General features: G+C 40.0%; 1 protein-coding gene across 1 annotated transcript; it reads left to right on the top strand.

Annotated features, from left to right (window-relative positions):
* The first annotated feature begins 11,836 nt into the window (after nucleotides 1-11,836).
* On the top strand, nucleotides 11,837-19,714 carry LOC145641038 (uncharacterized). The gene is made up of 3 exons (XM_081692235.1): nucleotides 11,837-12,589; nucleotides 12,989-13,176; nucleotides 18,801-19,714. The coding sequence occupies exons 1-3, from the start codon at nucleotides 11,995-11,997 to the stop codon at nucleotides 19,290-19,292; spliced, it is 1,275 nt and encodes a 424-aa protein (XP_081548361.1). The 5' UTR covers nucleotides 11,837-11,994; the 3' UTR covers nucleotides 19,293-19,714.
* Nucleotides 19,715-21,605: the final 1,891 nt, after the last annotated feature.

The following is a 21,605-nucleotide window of genomic DNA, read 5'->3' as shown; positions in this document are numbered from 1 at the left end:
TCTGAGTGCGTCCGAGTGATAGTTTCAACGGACAAAATCACATAAAGCCAATTGAACGGCCAATTAATGTGTTGATTCGGCGTACCACCTAGTCCAAGGGCAATCATTATTATGATTTGATTAACTTGGTAGAAGTCATACCACCTAAGGTATAAATTCTACCAAGTCAATCAAACCACCCAAAGTATGGACTAGGCGAACGCCGAATAAAGGGGCATACCCCCTAATTGTACGAAGATACAAAAATACGCGTACATAAAATCGCTTAAACGTGAAAAAATATGCGTACGAAAATGCAAAAACTTAAGTGTAAAATTTGCAAAGTATGAAGCAAAACCTGAAAGCTGAATTAATAAAAGGATCGCTCAAAAGGCGGTAAAATATCTTACATAAAACCGCTCGAAAAGGCGGTTGAAAAAGTCAAGAAAAATATACATAAATAATTGACAAAGGCAGAAAAAGGCTGAAATTACGGGGCGGCTGAAGTAGAAGCTGGACTCTGGCCTGGGCCGAGCTCTTGAACGGTGGCAGGAGACGTGTCATCAGCAGGCGTCCCCTTGCTCTCAGCCTCACCATCTTTGCTGGCCGCCACTTCTTCGATTTCCTCCTCTTCTGAGGTAGTTGGTGTGACGTTCAGCTCAGGTGAAGGTTGCCCGGCCTTCTTAGCCTCTTCTCTGAGGCAGACAAAGTTAAGACGCTTAGTGAAGCGTTCCTGATAAAAGGCCGCCTCTCCCTCGTCCACCATAAGCTCAAAAGCCTCAAAGAAGTGGCTCTTCAGCCTTTCCTCAGCATTCTGCTCAATGCGGACCACCTCGTCCGCACTGGGAGCCCGAGGTGTTTGCAATTGGAGAGTCAAGTCCTCAATGGACTTCTTTAAACTTTCCACCTCGGCTCTCAGGGCGTCCGCCTTGTCCAAGGCCTCCTTCAAGTGCTTTCGAGCCAAGTTCACATCACTTTGAAGCTTCTCGGAGGCCTCGAACCCTTCCCTCCAGCGCTGGCCGTCCAGCAGGGCCTGATCCCTCTCCTGTCTCATGGCATCTCTGGCCACGGACTCTTGCTGAAGGGCCTCGCCCAGCTTCACCAAATCTTCCGCCTGCCGTGTCGCCTTGTCGAACAGCGCATTGATTTGGGTTTCGAAATACCGGCGCTGGACGACCGCTTCCCTAGTAATGGCATCCTGGGTCTTCTGAATCTGGGCCCAGGCATGCTTCAGCCGCTCATTCTCCTTGTCCTTCCATTCCAGGAAGGCATTCAGCCGCAGGAAAAGTTGCGTACAGGGTAAATGTGTTAGCAAAGTAAGAGTGAAAAATTGACTAAGTGCATTTGAGGGGAAAAGTTACCTCAGCGCTGCAATTGATCATGGGGCCGAGGAAGCCCTCATGTATCCCCCGCAGCTTATCTCGTGGCTCAGCAGGGACGGCCCGAGCCATGGCTTCCCGCATAGCCTTTCTGTCCGCCCTAATAAGGGACTGGTCGGACGTCTTCATGTGTAGCTCCTCTGCAATATCTGTATGCGGACGCAAAGAGTTTAATGTAAGCTCAGTAAAAAGAAACAAAATAAAAATAAAAAATAAAAAAAAATAATCCAAAGTTACTTGGACTGATCGTCAGAGAAGCTTGGAGGGGAAGGAAGGTTGAAAGTGAAGGGCGGAGGCGGCGCAGGCTCGTCACCCTCTTCTCCCGTCTGGCCAGGCTGGTCACCGGCCGACTGAGTGACCTTCAGCCAATCAGCTTCCTTGACTCTTTGAACGGGCGGAGTCAATTCAGGCCCGGTCGGTTTTGCCGGGGTCGACTTACCCCTATCGTCCGATTTCTCGGACCTAACATGACCCGGCATGGCGGCCGGATCTATGAACTTGGAGGCCCCGCTATCGCTCAGTCGGGGTTGTTCTCCTTTGGACTGCTTAGAGGCAGTCCGCGACGTCGTCTTAGCCGCAGAAGTGGAAGTGGTCTTGGACGCAACCGTTTTCCTTTGTTTGGACGCCTTGCCGTCCTGGTCCGTCTTGGACGCAGGGGACGACTGCTTTTGTTTGGACCGAGGGGTTGGAGTGGCCAGCTATAGAGGCAAAAGTTAGTAAAAAGAGAGCAAGATAATATAATTGGTAGGCCGTGCCAAGTTAGGAAGAAGATCTCTTCCGTAATGCATACACGGACGAAAAGAAGAAATTAAGATGGGTTTACTTACTCCTTTAGATTGATCGTACAGCTTCTGGCGAGCCTTGTACCGAGCCAAGTCAATCTCGGTCATGTTGACCTCCCCTTTCTGCTCTGGGTCAAGCATCTTGTACGCCTCAGCTAAAAGAGAAAAGGAAAAAGTGTTAGAAAATTTTTCAAGTTCAAATAATCTGTGTATGTGTAATAATATGTGTCCTTGCGTCCACCTTGGGGCAGGTTCTTGTACAGCCCATAGGCGGACATGAATGTGGGATCCCGCAGCCAGCTGGATAAAGGGACCCAGTTACTTGGAACGCGCTCAGTTTTGCCGTTCCTTTTCACCCGCTTGACTTTAAAATATTCAAGCTGGTACTCCTGGCTGGGGTGGACGGGTGGCTTGTCAGGCTTGAGGTCCCCGCGTCCAAGTTGAATTGGCTCAGCATTGAACTGATTCATCCGCAAGTTGAATTCAACATCCTTGGTTTTGATGCGGTAGAATCAGTGCTTCCAGTCACGCCACTTAGAGACGCGGTCCACCACCATCATGTAGTCTCTAGTGGTGCTCAAGATGAACCAGTCGTCCGTATCCGCGTCCAGTTTAGTCAGTGAGTGCATCTCATAGAAAACTGCGAAGTCCGGCTTGAAGCCTTTGTAGATGCACGTCACTAAGTACCCAAAAATATTCAACCAGTTGTTTGGCATCAGCTGGAAGAGAGCTATGTCATACTCGTCCAAGATTGTGCGGACGAAAGGATGGAGGGGGAAGCGCAGTCCAACGTCTAAGGTCGCCATGTAGACGCTAAAGGATCTTTGCCGCGACCTCTCTTCTTCCCAAGCGGCCAAAGCGCGGGACTTCCTTGGAGGCTGGATCTCAAATCCCTCCCCAAGGTGGAGGAATGCCTTGTATTCCTCAAATTTGTAGTTCAGTTAGCCCAAGTCTGTGCTACCCACCGTACAAGCGAATGGATCCTTGAAGTTGTCAATATTGGCAACATCCTCCTCGTTCACCTCTTCACCCTCAGCGGCCACCGCGTTGCCCTCGGCCGCATTCTCAATCTCATCCTCATCTCGCTGAGGAACGCTCCCAAACTCGGAAGACAGCACTCTGTCCAGATCGGCTGCCTCCGCTGAGCTGCGGCTCCTAGAACTATGGCCGCCTCGGGGAGAGACAATATCTTCAAGCGGCCTTTTGCCTTTATCTTTGGCACCGGCCGCCTGACTTCCCGTAGGAGGTGCTCTGCGAGGGGGCAGGTCGGACGGTTCGTTAATTGAAACCCCCGTTCTTGGTCTGTCCGACCTGCCATATCGAAGATAGAGTTCTGAGGGAGTTGGGATGGACGTATCAGCGTCCGCCCGAGAAGAAGAAGGAGGCCCTTCACAGAGTAGCAACTCGGCCCCATCCATGACCGAGTTGGCATATTGGGGGAACCTCAACCCCGGAGTTTGCCCGGACGTTCCCCCCGCAGTAGAAGCACCTTGAGTTCTTTGGCGCTCCTCGAACGAGGAAGTTACTTCCACGGCCAAGCAGTAAGTGCCCGTGGAAGCGGTCGTAGGAGTGGTAGAAGGGGTCTCTAAGTCAACATTATTAGGGTCATAGGGAGGCCTAGGATTTACCAGACTTCCGTCTGGATTTCTGGCCGCATGACGATCGTGCGTCTGCATCGTCCATGTCATGTTCGACTGCAAGGACATAGAAGAATGGGTGGATGTGAGTTGGTACGCACTAGAAATGGACCCACTCCATGAAGGAGACAACTCGTCTCCGTCCACTCTAGACTCCTCAGTCCCAAGCGAACGGCCGACCTCATGAGGAGAAACGGACGAAGCCGAGTGTTGAGCCAGCTTTTAAATAAACAAAGAAATAAAAATGCAAGGTAAAGAAAACAGGCGGCCTACCTCTGTACGTGTTGAAAACTTGGAAGCCTTGAAGATTGATCGGAAAACTCAACAAATGTTCCCGGAAAACTCAAACGCACGGCGGAGCTCTTGAAGATTCAAAGGAAAACACACTTTCTCTCTCTAGAAGCTCTGAATTCTCTCTAGAAAATGTAAAGTTCCAAAGTGCCAAAATGAAGTCAAACCCCTTGTATATATAGGGAAAATTTATGAGGGTAAGATAGTAAATTCATCTTTCCCGCCTAAAACAGCTGAACGGTTACAATTTGAAAATGTGACCTAGAATTTGGAGGGACGAGGAGCAACTCCGTTAAATTAGGCGGAAAAGAAGGTGACCTAATAAACGACGCGTCCAAAGGGAAGTTGGCAGAACTAAAGCTCTTTCCGCAATGGCAAGACGGTCGCTTCTCCCAAAAGCAAGACGGCCTATCTTTGTCCGCGCCATTTGTATAGACAGGCGTTCGCTCTAAAATTGTCAGGCGGACGGAAAACTGACAAAACCATAATACACCTGTACGCACCAAGGCTATTTGAGGTCAGAGGAGTCAGCCTGTAAGCGTACGAGCCACCCCCTCTGAGGGGAAAATGTTGTGGGTAAAAATATCGCATATACGTGGACCAATCCCATAGTGACACGTGGCCCAGTTATAGGGTGACACGTGTCACCACGGGAAGATGCCACCTAATTCAGAGCCCTTAAGGCCACAGGCCAGTCTCGTCGCGACACGTGGCCTAGTCAGAGGGTGACACGTGTCGTCATGAGAAGATGCCATGTGTTAAGGGCACCTGTTCCCTTAATAATCAACATGCCAGAAAACCCTAACAATGTCAAGGCCCAAATCCCGAGAGATATCAATGAAAGCCGCAAAGCGACGCCCCCAGAGTAGTACGTGGCAATCACTGATTGCGTAGTGATGTGTCTATTTTATATATTATTTTACCCCCGTCCCTTGGTCATAATTAGCAGTGTTTTTGGCTCTTTAGAACCACTTTTATTACTAATTGGTGTTTTCTAGTGTTGTCGTAGATTTGGTTGGCTTTTGCAGGGATTTATGCTTTTGGAGTATTTTCCCGAGATATTTTGGAGCAATCACGAACATTGGAGAAGCACGACCAGAGTTTATAGCTCAGGGCCGGTTAGAGCCATCGAACCGGTGATTAAGGGCTCGGTATAGGTGATATCGGGGCATTTGGACCGAGTATTCAAGACCCAAAGAGGAAACCCAGATTGGCCCGAAGAATTGGAGCCCAATCGAAGTCCAAATAGTGGCCCAAATGAGCCGCCCGGCCAAAAAGGCTGGCGCCCGGAGGCGCGCCCGGCCGGGCGGGAGAAGCTTAGTCTGGCGCCCGGTGACGCGCCCGGCCGGGCGCGAGATTGCTATTAGAGACAAAAAAGGCGCACCCGATCGGGCGATGCCTCGATCGATCGGGCGCGTGTTTTATTAGTTGATGTTTAATGTAGTTTTAATTTGTTTTAGTTTAGGATTTTTGTACGGAGTATAAATACTCCTCCGTAATACGTTTTTATCACTTCTTCTTCTCTTCCTCTACTCTTCACTCTTTCTTTACTCTCTTAATTATTCTCTTAGAATTCTTTCTCTAAACTTTTGTCCTTAATTCTTCCATTAATTCCAGGTTACTTTTGGTAACAATTTCTTCCCCTTTAATTTCAGTTATTTTATTTACTTCCTTGATTATGCTTTTATTTATTTATTTGATTAGTTTAGTCATGATGATTTGTGAGTAGTTTAATTTCTAGGGTTTATAGGGATCTAATAAATAATATGAAGGGATAAATTATTGTTGTTTATTATCAATGCTAGATTAATTTCCTATTGATTGATTTAATGCTCTGTGACTAGATTAGGCCTATCTTTTATGCATGAGTTTGACAATATTGATTCAAGATGCGAGAGATGAGAATTGATGTTTAGGTCTAGTTTCAATAGGCAGGTTAATTTATAAATAGTTAAGTCGAGATTCGAGAGATGAGATTTAATACCGGTAAATTAATTATGTGATTGTAATACGTAGCGAAAGCCCTTTACAATCTGGTTAATTGATGCATTGATGATTGACTATTATTGATTATTGGTATTGCATGATAATTTCTTATTGAATTGTTTTAATGTTTTACAATTGCGACTTGTAAAAGTATAGCAATATTAAATTGATGAATCAAGCAGATGTTAATTTGATATTAAAGGCTATTTTCAATAAGAACTTGGATTTAGTAAATTGCGAGAGCCTGTTAGATCTATGTTGATTAATAAATTGCGAGAGCATGTTAATCATGTTATTTATGCAATGTCAATGATGAATTACTATGTTTTACCCTGGAGTATTATTTATTGGTGAACCTATGCCCTAGATCCTTTTATATATTGTTTTCTCCCTATTCCTATTCTTTGTAGTTTAGTTTCATACTCAATTATAAATATTGGTAACTTAGATAATTTATATTATAATAATTAATTAGAGTAAAAAGACTTGTTTCCCTGTGGACATCGACCCTACTTCCCTATCTACTTTAGTTAGAGGACATAGGAATTATTTTTGATTAGGGGATACGACTTTACCCTGTCACGCAGCCAATCACGTCACGCAAATCTAGGGTATAAACCCTAGAGAGGGGAACGAGTCTCACCCCTATAAATACCCCAATCATTTATGATGGGAGGGGGATCAAGACATTTACAAACAACAGAGCATTAAATAGCTCCACCTTCTCTCTACTTTCTCTCTCTAGCCTTTTCCGTTCTGATCACTGACTTGATCTTCGGAGGCGAATATTCCGTTGATCGGAATATTCGTTGTTTTGCAGGTTGGACCGTCTCGTTGCCTGAAGAGCGTGACTAGTATCCCAGGGAATCCAAAAAACACCCGAAACAATTGTATTTCAAAAAATCTCAAAGAATCAATTAATTCTAGACAAATAACAGTAATATAAACATGATTATCGTCTACCAAACAATTTTGAAGTTTGAACATGGCAAGAGTAAGCTAAGAGTATGTTTCGCGCCATTTTTTAACAATTCAAAATTCACAAAAATGAATTATGAAAGTAATATTGGTTCCATCACTATAATCTACTTCATAATCAGCAATTATAACTAAAATGAGCAAGAAAAAGCAACAAAATCAAGCAAATTTCGAAGAAAAAGAGCAAAAATGAACTTGAACAAAGAAACGCTCATACAAGGTTCAATACGTAACCATTTTTTATGAAATTTGTTGCAAAACACTCATTAAACATAGCATAAAAACATGGAACAAACAATTTCAAGAATAATGGACTTAATCGAAAACCCCCAAATTCGAAATTTGGGGTTTAACGATTCGAAAATCGTTCAAATTCAGCCGGAAAAGAACAAATTCTAGCAAAAAACTTACATTGGATTATCGCAAATATGAATTAAGGACAAAATTTGCTTCCTTTAGCTTCAAAAATCGCAAAAAACCGAGTTTCTTAAAGAGAGAAAGGGTCGAAAATGGCGAAGGAAGAAGAAAGAAAGAGTGAAGTGAAAATCGCGCTCAGCGATTTCATTTTACTGACATAAATGTCGCGCGCAACTGAATCTGTTGCGCGTGACATACCAGTGCTACTCAGAACGATGCGCGTGCCTGACCAGCGCGACCCCCTGAGTTATGCGCGGATACTGGAATCTTGATTTTGATCCATTTGATCATTTTTCAAAGGTTTTTGCTCGTTATTAGACGTAATGGCACGCAAATTATCAAAATCCTTTTAAATTGCTTTGTATATTGTAGTTTGTTTTCTTTTTTATTAATTTTTTGCATCATTCTTGCATGCACACCGTGCTTTGTGCCTTCCCCAAGCATACGTTTTGAACGTTTTTCGTAAGAGTGCCTTAATACGTTCCGTGGTGGTGCTTTATGTAAAAGCACCCATAGACAGGTTTGTCATTTTACTGTACTGACGTTACAAATGTCCGAGTTTTCTTCTTTTTTCACGTCCGAAGCAAAAAGGAAGGCGTTTTCATGTAGCGTAAAAATACAAATGGCGTATCGTACGACGCAAAATTGTACAGCGTAGTGTAAGGAGGGTGATCCCATCGAAAGGGATACTTTCCTTAAATTCCCTTGGCCGCTTAAAAGCCTAGGACTTTACACTTGTTAGGGTGTAGTAAGATTTGAATTCTTGACTGTTTGGGGGACCTTGAATTAGAATTGATTATATCATCACGCTTTTTTATGAGAAACAAGTAGGAGTCGCCAATGAGTTTTAGGAAAAACTCATAAACCTCGTTCATGCCTTTCTTCCATGTGGAATTCATGGAATAATTGGCACAAATCATAAGTTTACCCATGCCCAAATTGGTCTATAAACCAGAAATGAGTTTGGGAGCGAGGGTACTAAGATAACGTTCCTTTTAGAGGGGAATCGTCATCCTAGCCCTAGTACGACCTCTACTAGCTCTTCCTTTTTTTACAATTTCATCACCAAACAATATATGCAACGCGATACCTAAAACTATGTTAGTTGATTATATTTACAAACATTGATTCACGTTGGTATTACATTGCAAAAGTCGTTATTCTTATTTAATAATATTCGTGAAAGAACAATAAATAAACAAGATTCGCATTGGCTTAAGTGATCAACAAACAATTATTTAATTCAATTCTAGTCTTTATTTAACACAAGATACTATGTGGAATTGATTAATTAATTATTTTAAAGGTGATCAAACAACACTAATTAATTAATTAAAGTCCTTTTAAATAAGAAAATAAAGGTGATTTAACTAAGTGCTCGGGAATTTACCACTTCTCTTTGCTAGATTGCCGTTTAGAACACTTATGGACACCTTCTTGTTGGGGAACCTCTACCGTAGTAAAAAGGTATCGAAAGGGTGAGTGTTTAGGATAAGAGGGCTAGGTTGCACAAGTTCACAAGTTATTTCCCCAGAGTTTTTAGGTTAATTTCTGTCTGTTAAAGCCTCGGATTAAGCTCGTATTTATAGGGAATGATTAGGTTTAGGGTTTCGAGCATTTTGCCGCAACAGGTGTCGCGCGCGGCATCCCAGCGCAAGTTATGGTAAGATTCGATTATAAATTTTTCGTATAATTTCCGAATAATTACAAATCTTCCGCAGCGCAACTCTGAAAGTTGCAATGGGTGTCGCACTCAACTAAAATAGTTGGGCACTGCAGCCGAGCGCGACTTTGTGAGATGCGCGCGGCTTTTTCTGTGGCAGCACTAAGTTTTAACCTAGGCGCTCCTAAATCCGTCATTATTAGGGTTTAAGACTAATTATGATCGGGTTTAGTTAATTGGACCTTTGTTTTGGCTTTTTCTTTCATTTGGGCTAGTCTTTTGTGTTTTGTAGCTTAACCAGTTATCCATAAGTATTCTTCACTTCGATCCAACACAAAAATGGCTTTTTTTTTATCGTCATTGCTCTTCCTATCGGGACAGGAGGTGAAAAGTAGATGTCTACACGTAGGTGTTGCGTAAAATTTCACTTCAGCCTAAGCTTTGCGAGATCTACCTCTCGCGACTAAAAGGTAGAGAATTACTGTAGGCATTAGCTCACGAGTCGACAGGCGCGCCGAACCTTCAGGAACAGGCACTTCTTGAATGGGAGCAAATACGGTAGTTAGTGCGCTTACTAACTAACCAGACAGTTAGGGTGTCGAAATCATCCCATGTATAAAGAAGCGACGAGACGATGTCGCGCCTATGTAGTCAAGTGCCCCCAGTCCAGAGACACATGTACTCATCTTGTGGACAAAACTGTTGAGAGAGATGTTGACTTTCTTCCCTCTCACTAAATTTGGATATATGCCTCCATGAGACATGTATTTCTATCTTTTGGACATCTGGCTCGAATACCGGACCATTTCGGCTCTAATACTGAAAACCCTTTTTCATCTTTTACTTTGTTAAAGTCAGGCTAAAGTTTCAATGACATACCGAGGGACTTTAGACCAACGATGACAAGATTGATATGGAATCTTCCCCTTTTATCCTTTTAAAACCGATATCTTCTCATGACTTGACATCACCCAAAACACCTTTACTTGTAAAAGCGTTCTACAATTGCAAAGGATCAATCTAGATTCTTTAGCGCGTTAAGACTGGGATAAACTTTTTCTAGCCTTAATAGCTACTTGTTTCAAACACTTAGCGAACCAAGGACTGTTTCGACATCCTTAAACATTACTAAAAGATTCTCTATCCTTAGAGAACTTCGCAGAATGAGTCTCGGATTTATTTCCTTGACTACTTTGATCATCGTCTATTCTAGACTCGATCAAAGTGGGGGCAAACTGTAGACATCTACTTTTGGCCTCCTGTCCCGACAGGAAGTGCAATGTCGATAAATAAAACCATATTCGTGTTGGACCAAAGTGAAGAATACTTATGGATAACTGGTTAAGCCACAAAACACAAAAGACTAGTCCAAATTAAAGAAGAAGCCAAAACAAAGGTCTAATTAACTAAACCCGATCATAATTAGGCTTAAGACCGTGCTTAAAACCTAATAATGACGGATTTAGGAGCGCCTAGGTTAAATATTAGTGCTGCCGCAGAAACGCCGCGCGCATCTCAAAGAGTCGCGATGGGCTGTCGCTCGCAACTAACTCAGTTGCATGCGACACCATGGAGGTTGTGCTGCGAAAGATTAAGAATTATATGAAAAATATAAAATCGAATCTTACCATAAACCCGCGCGCAAGACAATTAGTTACGCTGCCCAAAGCAGTGCAACTTAATCACTTGCGCTGGGATGCCACGCGCAACTCATCCTATTGCGCGCGACACCTGCTGCGACAGAATGCTCGAAACCCTAAAGCTAATCATTCCCTATAAATACGAGCTTAGAGCGAGGCTTAAACAGATAGAAATTAACCTAAAACTCTGGCGAAATAGTTGTGAACTTGTGCAACCTAGCCCCTTTTGTCCTAAACACTCACCCTTTTGATATTTTGTTACTACGATGGAGGTTCCCCAACAAGAAGGAGTGTGCCCGACATGAGGTACGTCCCAACACGGCTCAGAACCATTTTAATTCTCCCTTCTTTTTTAAATACTTGCTCCTCTTTCCATTTGCGACCGTTTATAAATATTTGCTTCATTTCCTTATTTGAAAAACTTTTACAATTGTTAATTATTTTCTCTCAATTAGTGGATCTAACATAAATAATATTTTATTAATTTCATATTCTTTCTCCTCTAATTATCTCAACTAGGGATGTACACCAGTCAAGATCTGGGTCGAGCCGAACTTGAACCGGGTTGGACCGAAGCCGGATTGGACCGGTTACCGGCAGTGGAACTGAATCTGCCGGTCCGGGTATTTATGTACATCCCTAGGAGGCCTAGCTAGGGGTGAACCAGTTTAGACCCGAACCGGACCTGAACCAGATTAGACAGAGAATGGATTGGACCGGATTGCACGGAGCGACAATGGACTTGAATTTTACGGTCTGGGTCAAGTCTAAATTGGTCCGAGTACTTTTTGTACACCCCTACTCTCAACTACATTTGATCCTTACAATTTTTTATATTTCCACCTACTTCCACGCCTCTATATTTTATTAATTTTTTCTATTTATCCTAAAACTCCGCGCATGTGAAAATGGAGCAATTATTTAAAACGGAGGAACTATAAACATAAAATAGTATGTAGATATATAACTATCATCAAATGTGTCACAATTTACAATCATCATTATGTGGGTCCCTTTCCATGCTAATTCTCCCAAAAAAACAAATTCTCTCATAATGTTGAACTACCCACAAAGCCCACAAATTAAACCACACAATCATAATTATGTCTCTAATTATAAATTTTGAAAAATATTTTCCAGGCAATATCCAACCAACACAATCTCAGGAAAAATACTTGAGAAATTAAGGCAAAAAATAAAGGATTTTGATTCCTTCATTTTCGAATTCAAAATTTTCTCCAAATGTCATGGCTAGCTCGCTCCATAGCCAATTCCCTCCGCATCGACGATGACGACGATACCACTCTTCCGCCACCATCTTCGTCGCACAGCCGTCGCGAAAAACCGCCGGCGTCGGTAATCTCCGTTGAGGAGAGAGAAAATATAGAATTTGATGGAGATCTGCGTGGTGTCAGAGATGATCTCAGCGAATTCAAAGAAACCCTTACTCGTCAACTTTGGGGCGTCGCTAATTTTCTCGCTCCTCCTCCTTCTACAGCTTGTTCTTCGTCTTCGCATGATCATCGTGTTGTTCCTGAGTTGGATCGTTCGGAATCGATTTCGGGCGTTGAAGATGATGATGATGAATCGTTGGTGTATGGTTTAAATTCAACGGAAGATGGAAATTATTCAGAAATGGGGGATAGGAATTTAGGGAATTGTGAATCGAGTTCAAGTTTGCATCGATTGGGATTGCAGAAAGTTGAGGAGGAAGATGATGATTGGGTTAACGAAGCTGTGGGATTAACTGATGAGGTTTTGACATTTGCTGGGAATATTGCGCATCATCCTGAGACTTGGTTGGATTTTCCTGTTGAAGAAGATGAAGATTTTGAAGGTATATTTATTAACTTTGTCTTTTTTGAATATTATTTGAGATGTTCTGAATGATATTCTGATTTAAGCTTGTTTCTGTATATTTGTTTAAATGAAATTTGGTCAATATGTCTATATGAATATGCAATCTTTATGCTTGCATTTATTTGATTTATTGTTAAATGAAATTTGGTCAATATTCTCTTTGAGAATCTGTAGGAAGGATTTGACCTTTGCTTATTATTGGAATATAAGTTTATCAGGGGTTCAGGGATATATAATTTTCAGTGCCTTGTCTGTGGGCTTATACTCAAATGGTTGATAATTTGGTTATTTTATCAGTAATTAGCACTGAAAGTTTGAGGAAGCCCGCTTCTTATTTTATAGCTTACTAACTTGTGCTGCTGATATGTTTTTGTAGATTTTCCCATGTCAGAGTCTCAGAAGAGGCATGCTCAAGCTGTTGAACACCTCTCACCGAGGTTAGCAGCACTCAGAATTGAACTTTGTCCGGCTCATATGAGCGTGGGGTTTTTCTGGAAAGTCTATTTTGTTCTTTTGCATTCGAGGCTTAATAAACAGGATGCTGATCTGCTGTCTACACTTGAGGTGAGTCTCTTTAGCATTCTTTTTGTTGTGCAAGGTCATTATGAATTTTCTAAATTTCATGCTTTCCAGGAGGGTGAGCTGCCGAATATCAATATTAAAAAAAAAAAAAAAAAGGTTTATTTTGAACATTATTGTGGTTGAGAGTTTCAAAGTAGCTCTTTGTGCAGCCTTTTTCTTTGATCTAAAGATTGGAAAACAAATTCTTGTCTAAAAGTATATTGTCATATGTTAACCGAGTGCCATTTGACTTGTAAGAGGGAACAAAGCAGGTACGAATTATAATGTTTCATCGTACAATGCCCATGAGATTAGGGAGGTGCAATTATGGATGAATTTGAAGTATTGTAAGAACTAGATATTAAATGAAAAGCAATACCAAAAACACAAAAAGGGATTGCTCCATTGTGGAATTATTTCATTAATATAGGGAAATATTGCCCTGAATAATCCCACCTTTGGGCCGTCCGCCCAAAATAATCCCACCTTTGGATTATTTTTAAATAATCCGACCATAGTCAATTCGCCCGCAATGGTCCCAACCGGTTAACTAACTTGTTATAAAAAGTCACCTGACACGTGTTGGCGTACGATTGGTAAAAAAAATAAAAATAAAAAAATTAACAAAAGTTTTTTTTTAAGAAAAAAATAGAAAAAACTAATTAATTATTTTGAAAAATCCCACACTAGTCAAAACCACCCTCCCCGCTGCCCGTTCCCACGTGCCAAGCTGCCGGACTCTCCTGACCCGCAGTGCCTGGAAACTCTCCCGCAGCGCCGACGCCCTCCCTCCCCTCCCCCGAACCATCAATCTCCCTCCCACCACCACGAAAACCCTAAACTCAAGATGGCCGGAAACACCTTGCAAACCCTAAAAAACCCTCGATCCCAGCCCCCTTTCCCTTCTCCGGTCCCTTTTCCGGCTATCTCCCTTCCCCCACGCCCCCTTTTCGTCCCTTATCTCGTTCCCACGTCTCGACTTTGGCACTTCTCCTCTTCGTTCACCTTGATGTCGGTAATTGTTTTGGTAAATTAGTGGCTACGGAAGGGGATGGGGAGGGTCGGAGAACGGCGTCGGGGTTTGCGGTAGAGATGGCTTCTCCGGGCCTCGTGGTAGGGGCGGCGAAGTGAGGTGGCTGGTTTAAATTTTAGTTTTAGTTTTTTTTTTTTTTTTTTTTTTTTTTTTTTAAATAGCTAATTAATGTTAATTATTAATAATCATTTCTTAAAACAAAATTAAAATTATTTTTTTGACCCAATCACGTGATGACACGTGTAAATTAAACTTTAAAAAAAATTACCTACTCAACTGATTACAGGTCACTTGGGACCATTAGGAGCGGATTAGCTATAAATGTCGGATTATTTTGGGCGGACGACCCAAAGGTGGGATTATTCTGGGCAATTTTTCCTTAATATAGTCGTCTTTTATTCAGTTCAATAACCACTTTATTATGTGCTTCAATGGGTTTAAACTAGGAAGATAGCCTACTTAAGCACTGGGTTGTAAATTAGCTGATATACTTTTTATCGGCAATTAGAAGTCACCAACCAAAAATTGTTTTTAAAAAATTAGCATTTGGAAAAAATAAATTGTTGGATTAATACACATACGGACATTACTTACAATTATTTTTGCTTCTCAAAGCTTTATTTACCTCCAAACTTTGTTTTCTAAATTCTACTTCTATAAATAAAAACTATCTTGAAACATCACTGAACTAAACCTATTATTTATTTATTTATGACCTTTATTAGAGTTTTGAATTATTTAAAATGCTGATTTATAATTGGAGCTGTTGCTAGACTGGGTGTTAAGTAAAATTGATGCTAAAGCTTATTCCATGAATAGAAGGTCAACTAGTCATGTACAACGAAAATTGACGAGGACTATGTGGTATGAGTTTGCCTATCTTAATGTTTTGGCGTTTAGTTTGCCATCTCAAATGACTTGATCATCATTGAAGTATTTTTTGCTTATCATTTTCATTCATTTCATTCTTGGGCATACACGATTTGCTATGAGTAGTGTTCTACATCATCGTATAACAAATTGTATTGTACTGCTTACCATGTAACAGTGGTTCTCCTGCTCACCATTCCTCCTCCACTTTGAGAACCATGTGAACGGAGAGTAGGAAGAAGGGAAGGAGATCCTCATATGGAGTCGCACACCTTCCTTGAGCAATCATTAGTTTTTTTTTTTTTCTTTTTTATTTCTTTTTCTTAGTGATTGGAAAGTGGGGGCCCTATTGACTAGACGTCAACCTCCCTCAATCAAAGGGAGACCCGTTTTCAATGCTAGTTGTTAGGTTATGGTGTCATTCTTACTATATCGTTGAATAGCATGGCCTGGTGCTAAATTAACTCAAGTAGGAGAGCCGTGTTATGGGTGACCTTATTGAACGTGTACAAAAAAGCCGCATTTAGGGATGAGTTCTTCGTTCCGTCGTCGACCCCAAGAACACGCTCATTCTTCAGAGACTTTTGAATTGCGAGGTACCTCTTAGACTTTAGATCTTAGCACCCAAAAATTTTGTTTGTACAAATGAACTTACCGGTCCGCCACAAATTTCTCATTTACCTTGTAGTGTCACCTCAAATTACTCCCTCTATCTCTATTTGTTATTCTTATCTGGAATCTTTTTGTGCGACAAAAATTTTTTAAGGGGGAAGAACAAATATGGATGAAGTAGCAGTTTAGCATTGGGGGTTGAAATCTATTTGTTGAAGATTGAATGCTATCAATATTTGGATATAGGCTATGCTTAGCTCATCTTATTCAAGGCCCTTATTGTTATTATATTCCCGACTATTTCAATATCATACTCCATCCATGTTAATAGTTATTTTGGGGTTTTTCTCGTCCCTCGAGAGAGTTATGTCACCAAGTCTGGATTCAACGGACACTCCGGGTGGTTAGAGTTCCGCCTCCGACGATCAAGTTAGAACATGTTTGGAGAATGTAAAAAGGTGCGGAAAAGGTAAAAGTGAGATTTTTTTCGGATTTCGAGATCAAGTGTTTTCTCTGATATAAGACAATTCAGGTGTTGTATAAATGATCGTGTCCCAGAAATGTTGGAAATTTCCCTATTTATAGGGTCGTTGGAAATGGTGCCCTCTCTTGGGTCACTTTGACCTACATATGGTGGGTTGCGCCGTTTTACGACTTTCTCGAGAATTGGGCCTTGAAGGCCGCATTTCCTTTGCTGATTGGGGATGCTACGTGTCAACTGGTGAGTGGTCCATGTTGGCCTGTGTGGGATGACACGTGTCCCTCTATGATTGGGCCACGTAGCAAGGGTATTTTTACCCAAAACAATAGTATTACCATAAATCCATTAGATATCAGTAAGACAAATATCTCATCATATTTTAGTTGTAGTCAGAATATGACTTAGGGCGGATCTTTGTTAGGGCAGGCAAGGGCCCAACCCCCCTGAGTATTTTATGAGTTGTTTACTATAAGTAATATGATGTCTAATAATTGCATTTATAAAAAGTTGTGGCATAGTGATTAAGTAGTGTTATGGAGTATTAAGCAAAAGGTTGAAGGATCAAACATTGCCCCCCCCCCCCCCACCCCAAAACTTTTGGCCCCGGATTAGCCATCGAATATGACCCTATTTTAAGACATGCAGAGCTTCTAATTACTTGTGAAATATTGCCTCTACTTATCTTTTAGCCTCGGATAATGTAAAATCTGGATTTAGTGTCCATCTGTAAATATTCCGGCATTGTAGGCCTTGTGGAAAAAATATCTCTTAAAGCTCATGTATGAGATGAAATGCAATCCTGGAGGTGAGTTCCAGCACCGTGTCTTCCCTGCTTACAAGTAATCTAACTGGAAAGTCATTTAATAAGTTCAGAATAATATAACGCTAACTGACCAGCAAAAAATCTTAGTCAGCACTACCTGAGAACACCTATTCTAGCTTCCAAACTATTCCATTATAATCTAAACAGCTTAGAGTTTATTAGAATATTTTGTATTGAAACATATTAAATCACATGATGAAATGATTGTTGTTTTAGCAGAGTATTTGTTCTTGTTTGAATGATGCCATTTTAACCTATCTTTATACTGTCTTTAAAACAATGGCTTTTATAAGCTCGTCTTTGTCCCCAGTTCCCTTTCAAAGATTGACCCTAAAATATGCACGTTAAGTGACGAATACCTTGTTGTGATCATCATTCTTTCTAGCTGTGACATTGTGAAGAAAGGAGCATCATGAGAGTTTTCACTTGATATCCATCAACTACTTGCATAGTGACTGCCAAATATGTTGGCCTAGGTTTACAATGCTATTTTTTAACACATGACTGGTCCTCACATTCATGAATATTGTAAGATTGACCAGTTGTTTAGCACTTGTATTTGCCTTTTTCAAAGTAATGACTTGTAACTTTCCATCTTGTTTAAGGCATTTGATGCATACATCTTAATATTCCGCTGATGTGAAATTTTTGAAGAACTTTGTCTATGTTAGACAAGGTTACATGGTTTTCACTTTTCAGTGACCATCATATCTTATACAGTGTTGTTGCTTGAGATTTTCCCAGCATTTTTAGTAGTCCTTGTCAATAACCTATTTTTGTTAGGTATCCAGTTTTTGGGATAAACCATTTTCATGTATGCTGCAGTGCTGCATTTCTACCATTAGGGATGATAAAAATAATTAAATAAAAAAAAAGGGTTCTGCTACACTCCGGTGTTTTGGAACTTGATCTATCAGAGTACCAGCTCTATTTTTGGGTATCAAAAATTGGAACCTGGGCAACTGGTTAACAACGGTTCCAATACCAAACTAGAATTTAATAATATGTTCTTTAAACCTAAATCCAATCCCAATTTGGGAAGAACAAAATATTGCATAGCAAATGAATCCCAAATCACAAAATAATCTAACCCCAAATCATGTAGTAGATTTTTATTGTGTTTAATGAATTGACAGCCAAGTTATTCAAATCTTTTAAATGACTGATACCCTCAAAAGATATTGGTACCCAGTGGTTTCAGTTCAGATTTTGAATAATCAGTTGCAACAGGTTCTGAATCTCTGAATTTTGAAAAGGTTGCTTTGCTCATCCCTACCTGCTATGGTTTTGTGAGATACTAATTTAGTTGCAGTGATAATGTCTTATTATTCACTTTTGGTTGAGATTTTCTTAACTTCTTGCCTTAGTGATTTTTACTAGCCATCAACAAGCAATTATGCATTCCCAGTATGGTAAACAAACATACCCACTACATCATACTATCATTGTGGAAAGCTTGAAGGTAGTGAAAACCATTCATAATGTACTCAAAATTTGAGTTGATATGTGATTTATGGCTTTTGTCATATTTTTATTGGTAGTGAACTAACAACTAATCTAGAAGTGTTACATACTTGCATCAGATTCTTTTTTCTTTTTTGATATTTAACATTTAATTAGGTCTTAGCTCAATTGTTTCTGACTTTCTTGTACATTATTGAGCATTGTACATAAATTGCTCAGCTCTTGTTGCTGAAAGTGAGAAGATGTTTATGCTGTTAAGTTTTACTTTGGTCCTACAGAATTTTAATTCAACAGCTTTTTTTTAATTATTATTTTATTGAATGAATAATAATTTTGCTGCTCAGGTCGTAGAAGCCAGAGCAAAGTGGATGCAAGAGCAACAAAAGCGAACCAAGAAAGATTCAGAATGGAACCATGCTGGCCTCTATTCTAGATTAAGTGCTGACTTTGATGATAATAGTACTCCAAGATCCACGCAGAATGAGCATTCAGAGACCTTTTCTTCCTGGACTTTTGCTTCTGAGCCTGCCACTTCTTCCACAGTGGATTCCGATGTGGAAAAACATATAAGTAATGAGCTGCAATTTATTGATAAGTCAATTATTGATGAGAAACAATTGACAGATACCGATGATAAGAACATACTTGCTGGCCAAATGTCCAAGAGACCTGTTTTAAGTTTTATTGATGATGATGATGATGATAGTGATGGGTGGCCTGAAGATGATTGCTTAGGACAAAGTGGAAGTCTTGTACATGTTGGAATTGCAGATGAGGTTTCTTTTAGCGATCTTGAGGATGATGATTGTTGTATACCTGTTGTGTCAAAACCTTAGTATAAGGTGTGATTCTTTGGTTATTTGAAAGAGGATTACATACAGAATTACAGAGTATTTAATGGGATTTATCATCACACTGGCTGTAGTTCCCTTGATTGCTGGAAATTCCAATACTTGTGATTCCATGGCCGAGGTTGAAAGTATATGGTGTTCTTGACCTTCCCTTGCTTGATTATCGCCAAATGATCTATTGGTGAAGTTCTGTTTGTATGTAACCATTACAATACCAGTGTGCCAGCTTGACCAAACGGGCAGTTCTGGCCCTGGGCCCCTGGTGCTCTTGAGTGTGCAGATCTGTATATTTTTTTCTTTTTTTGTACAAGATTGATGGAAGAATTTATCAGTTGCAATATGTACATTATTACGTCTCAATTGAAGCTGTGAAGCTCTGTAAGCTTATTCATTGCTTGCTTCCATTATTCAGTTTATGTTTGGAAGAAATTGTAAAGTTGTTTTTGTCCTCCTTTCCTCTTTTTGCAGAATTGCTCTTTTCTTCATGAAATTTTCATTCTCTGCCTATTACCTTTTGGCAACACCCACAATTTTGTAAACTAGTTGGGAGAATAATTGTCCGATTTGTCACTGATGAAAAGGTTAAAGTTACAGCAAAACAGTATTAAAGTATGTATTTAACAATTCTACGGTTAAGGTAGATGTTTATTGGAGTATTATTTTTTTTTGCACAAAGTCTTATATGTGGCTGGCCACACCGTGTGGCCAGCCACTATAGGGGTTACTTTGCTAGTGTAATGGGGGTTACTTGATAGTGTTAAAGGGGTTACTTCATCATTGTTATAGAGTTACTCGGTCAGTGTTATAGGTATTACTTAATTGGTATTACAGGGGTTACTTAATCAATGTTATAGGGGTTACTTTAAGTGGTCACACGGTGTGGCCGGCCGCACACGAGACGACTATTTTTTTTGAAAGGTAATATAACCATCACGGTTTTTTTTTTTTTTTTTTTTTTTTTTTTTTTTTTTTTTTTTTTAATAATAAAGCTAAGATGCAATGGGGGGTTAGGTACTTAGGTTCATCTTCTTCCAAGACCAAAACCTAATGTATCTAGAATTAATAAGTATGAGAATTTGCTATCCATAAAGGGGTCGATATCTTGGTGTATCGAGGGGTTGAATAACTGAGAGAAGCAACATAATCTACGGTTTGATATCATCTATAAGTAGATAAAGCTTCCAATGACACTTAAAATGACCCTACTGATTAGTGTTAGATAATCAACTTCGATAAAAATATTGGAAATAGTGTCATCCCTAGTTATCAATCAATAATCATTAACTTGAGGTGTCAATCGGGTTTTCGGTTCAATTTTGGGTTTGATTTATTGGTTTTCGGTTTGTAACGGGTCGGTTTTTTAACAAGTTGGAATTATTAATGGGTCAGTTCGGGTCGGTTTAAATAATTTCAGGTCGGTTCGGTTTGATTTATTTTTATTACAGTTTCTTTTCGGGTTGGATTCTAATCAGGTCGGGTTGTAATTGGTTCGGGTCATAATCAGTTCTGGTTAAATTCGGTCGGTTTAAAAATGGGGTTTGTCAGTTTAAAGCGGGTTTTGGGTCAACACATATCAGGTCCTAATCGGGTCGGGTTGTAATCAGTTCGGGTTGTAATTGATTCAAGTTGAACTCAGCCAGTTTGACAACTAGTTTTGCTAGTTTTAAACGGGTTTCGTTAACAACATATATCGTCTAGTATATCCTCAATATTCTTTAATTAGTTATTCCAGTAGATTATACGGAGTATTAATTAGTTGTTTAACTTTATGTCCCTTTTTTGTATAATGATTTTAAGGATCAACTAATAATAAAAAATCTAGAGTTAGCTTTTGATTTAGATTTTTAATTTTTTTAAATACAATATAGTGTTCCATAAGCCATTACTCGTTAGAGGACGATAATATTGTAGCATAAGAGTTTCAATGACATCAAAATTCCAAACCTTTTCAATTTAAATACTTTATAGTTCAAATTAAACCCTTTTGTTTTACTAGTGATAAAATATACGCAAAAAAAAAAAAAAAAAAAAAAATTAAAAAATTATGTTGGTTACAGACTTACGGATTATAAATGGTTCGATTATAACTGATTACGGGTTATAAACGGTTCGATCCAAAAATTATGAACATGTATTTTATCCACAAATAGGTATATTTTTTCACAAGCATAATAAAAAAATTATCACATCATATTCATATACAATGACCAACAACATCTAATCAAATATATGCACTAATAAACAGGTATTAAATTTATATGCTATGGAATGTATATGAATAGAAGAAAAATTATTAAG

Source organism: Chenopodium album, chromosome 7 (genome assembly GCF_948465745.1).
Source record: "Chenopodium album chromosome 7, dcCheAlbu1.1, whole genome shotgun sequence".
Classification (NCBI taxonomy): Eukaryota; Viridiplantae; Streptophyta; class Magnoliopsida; order Caryophyllales; family Amaranthaceae; genus Chenopodium; species Chenopodium album.
Note: the sequence above shows the minus strand (reverse complement) of the source record. Positions and strands in the feature narration are given on the sequence as shown.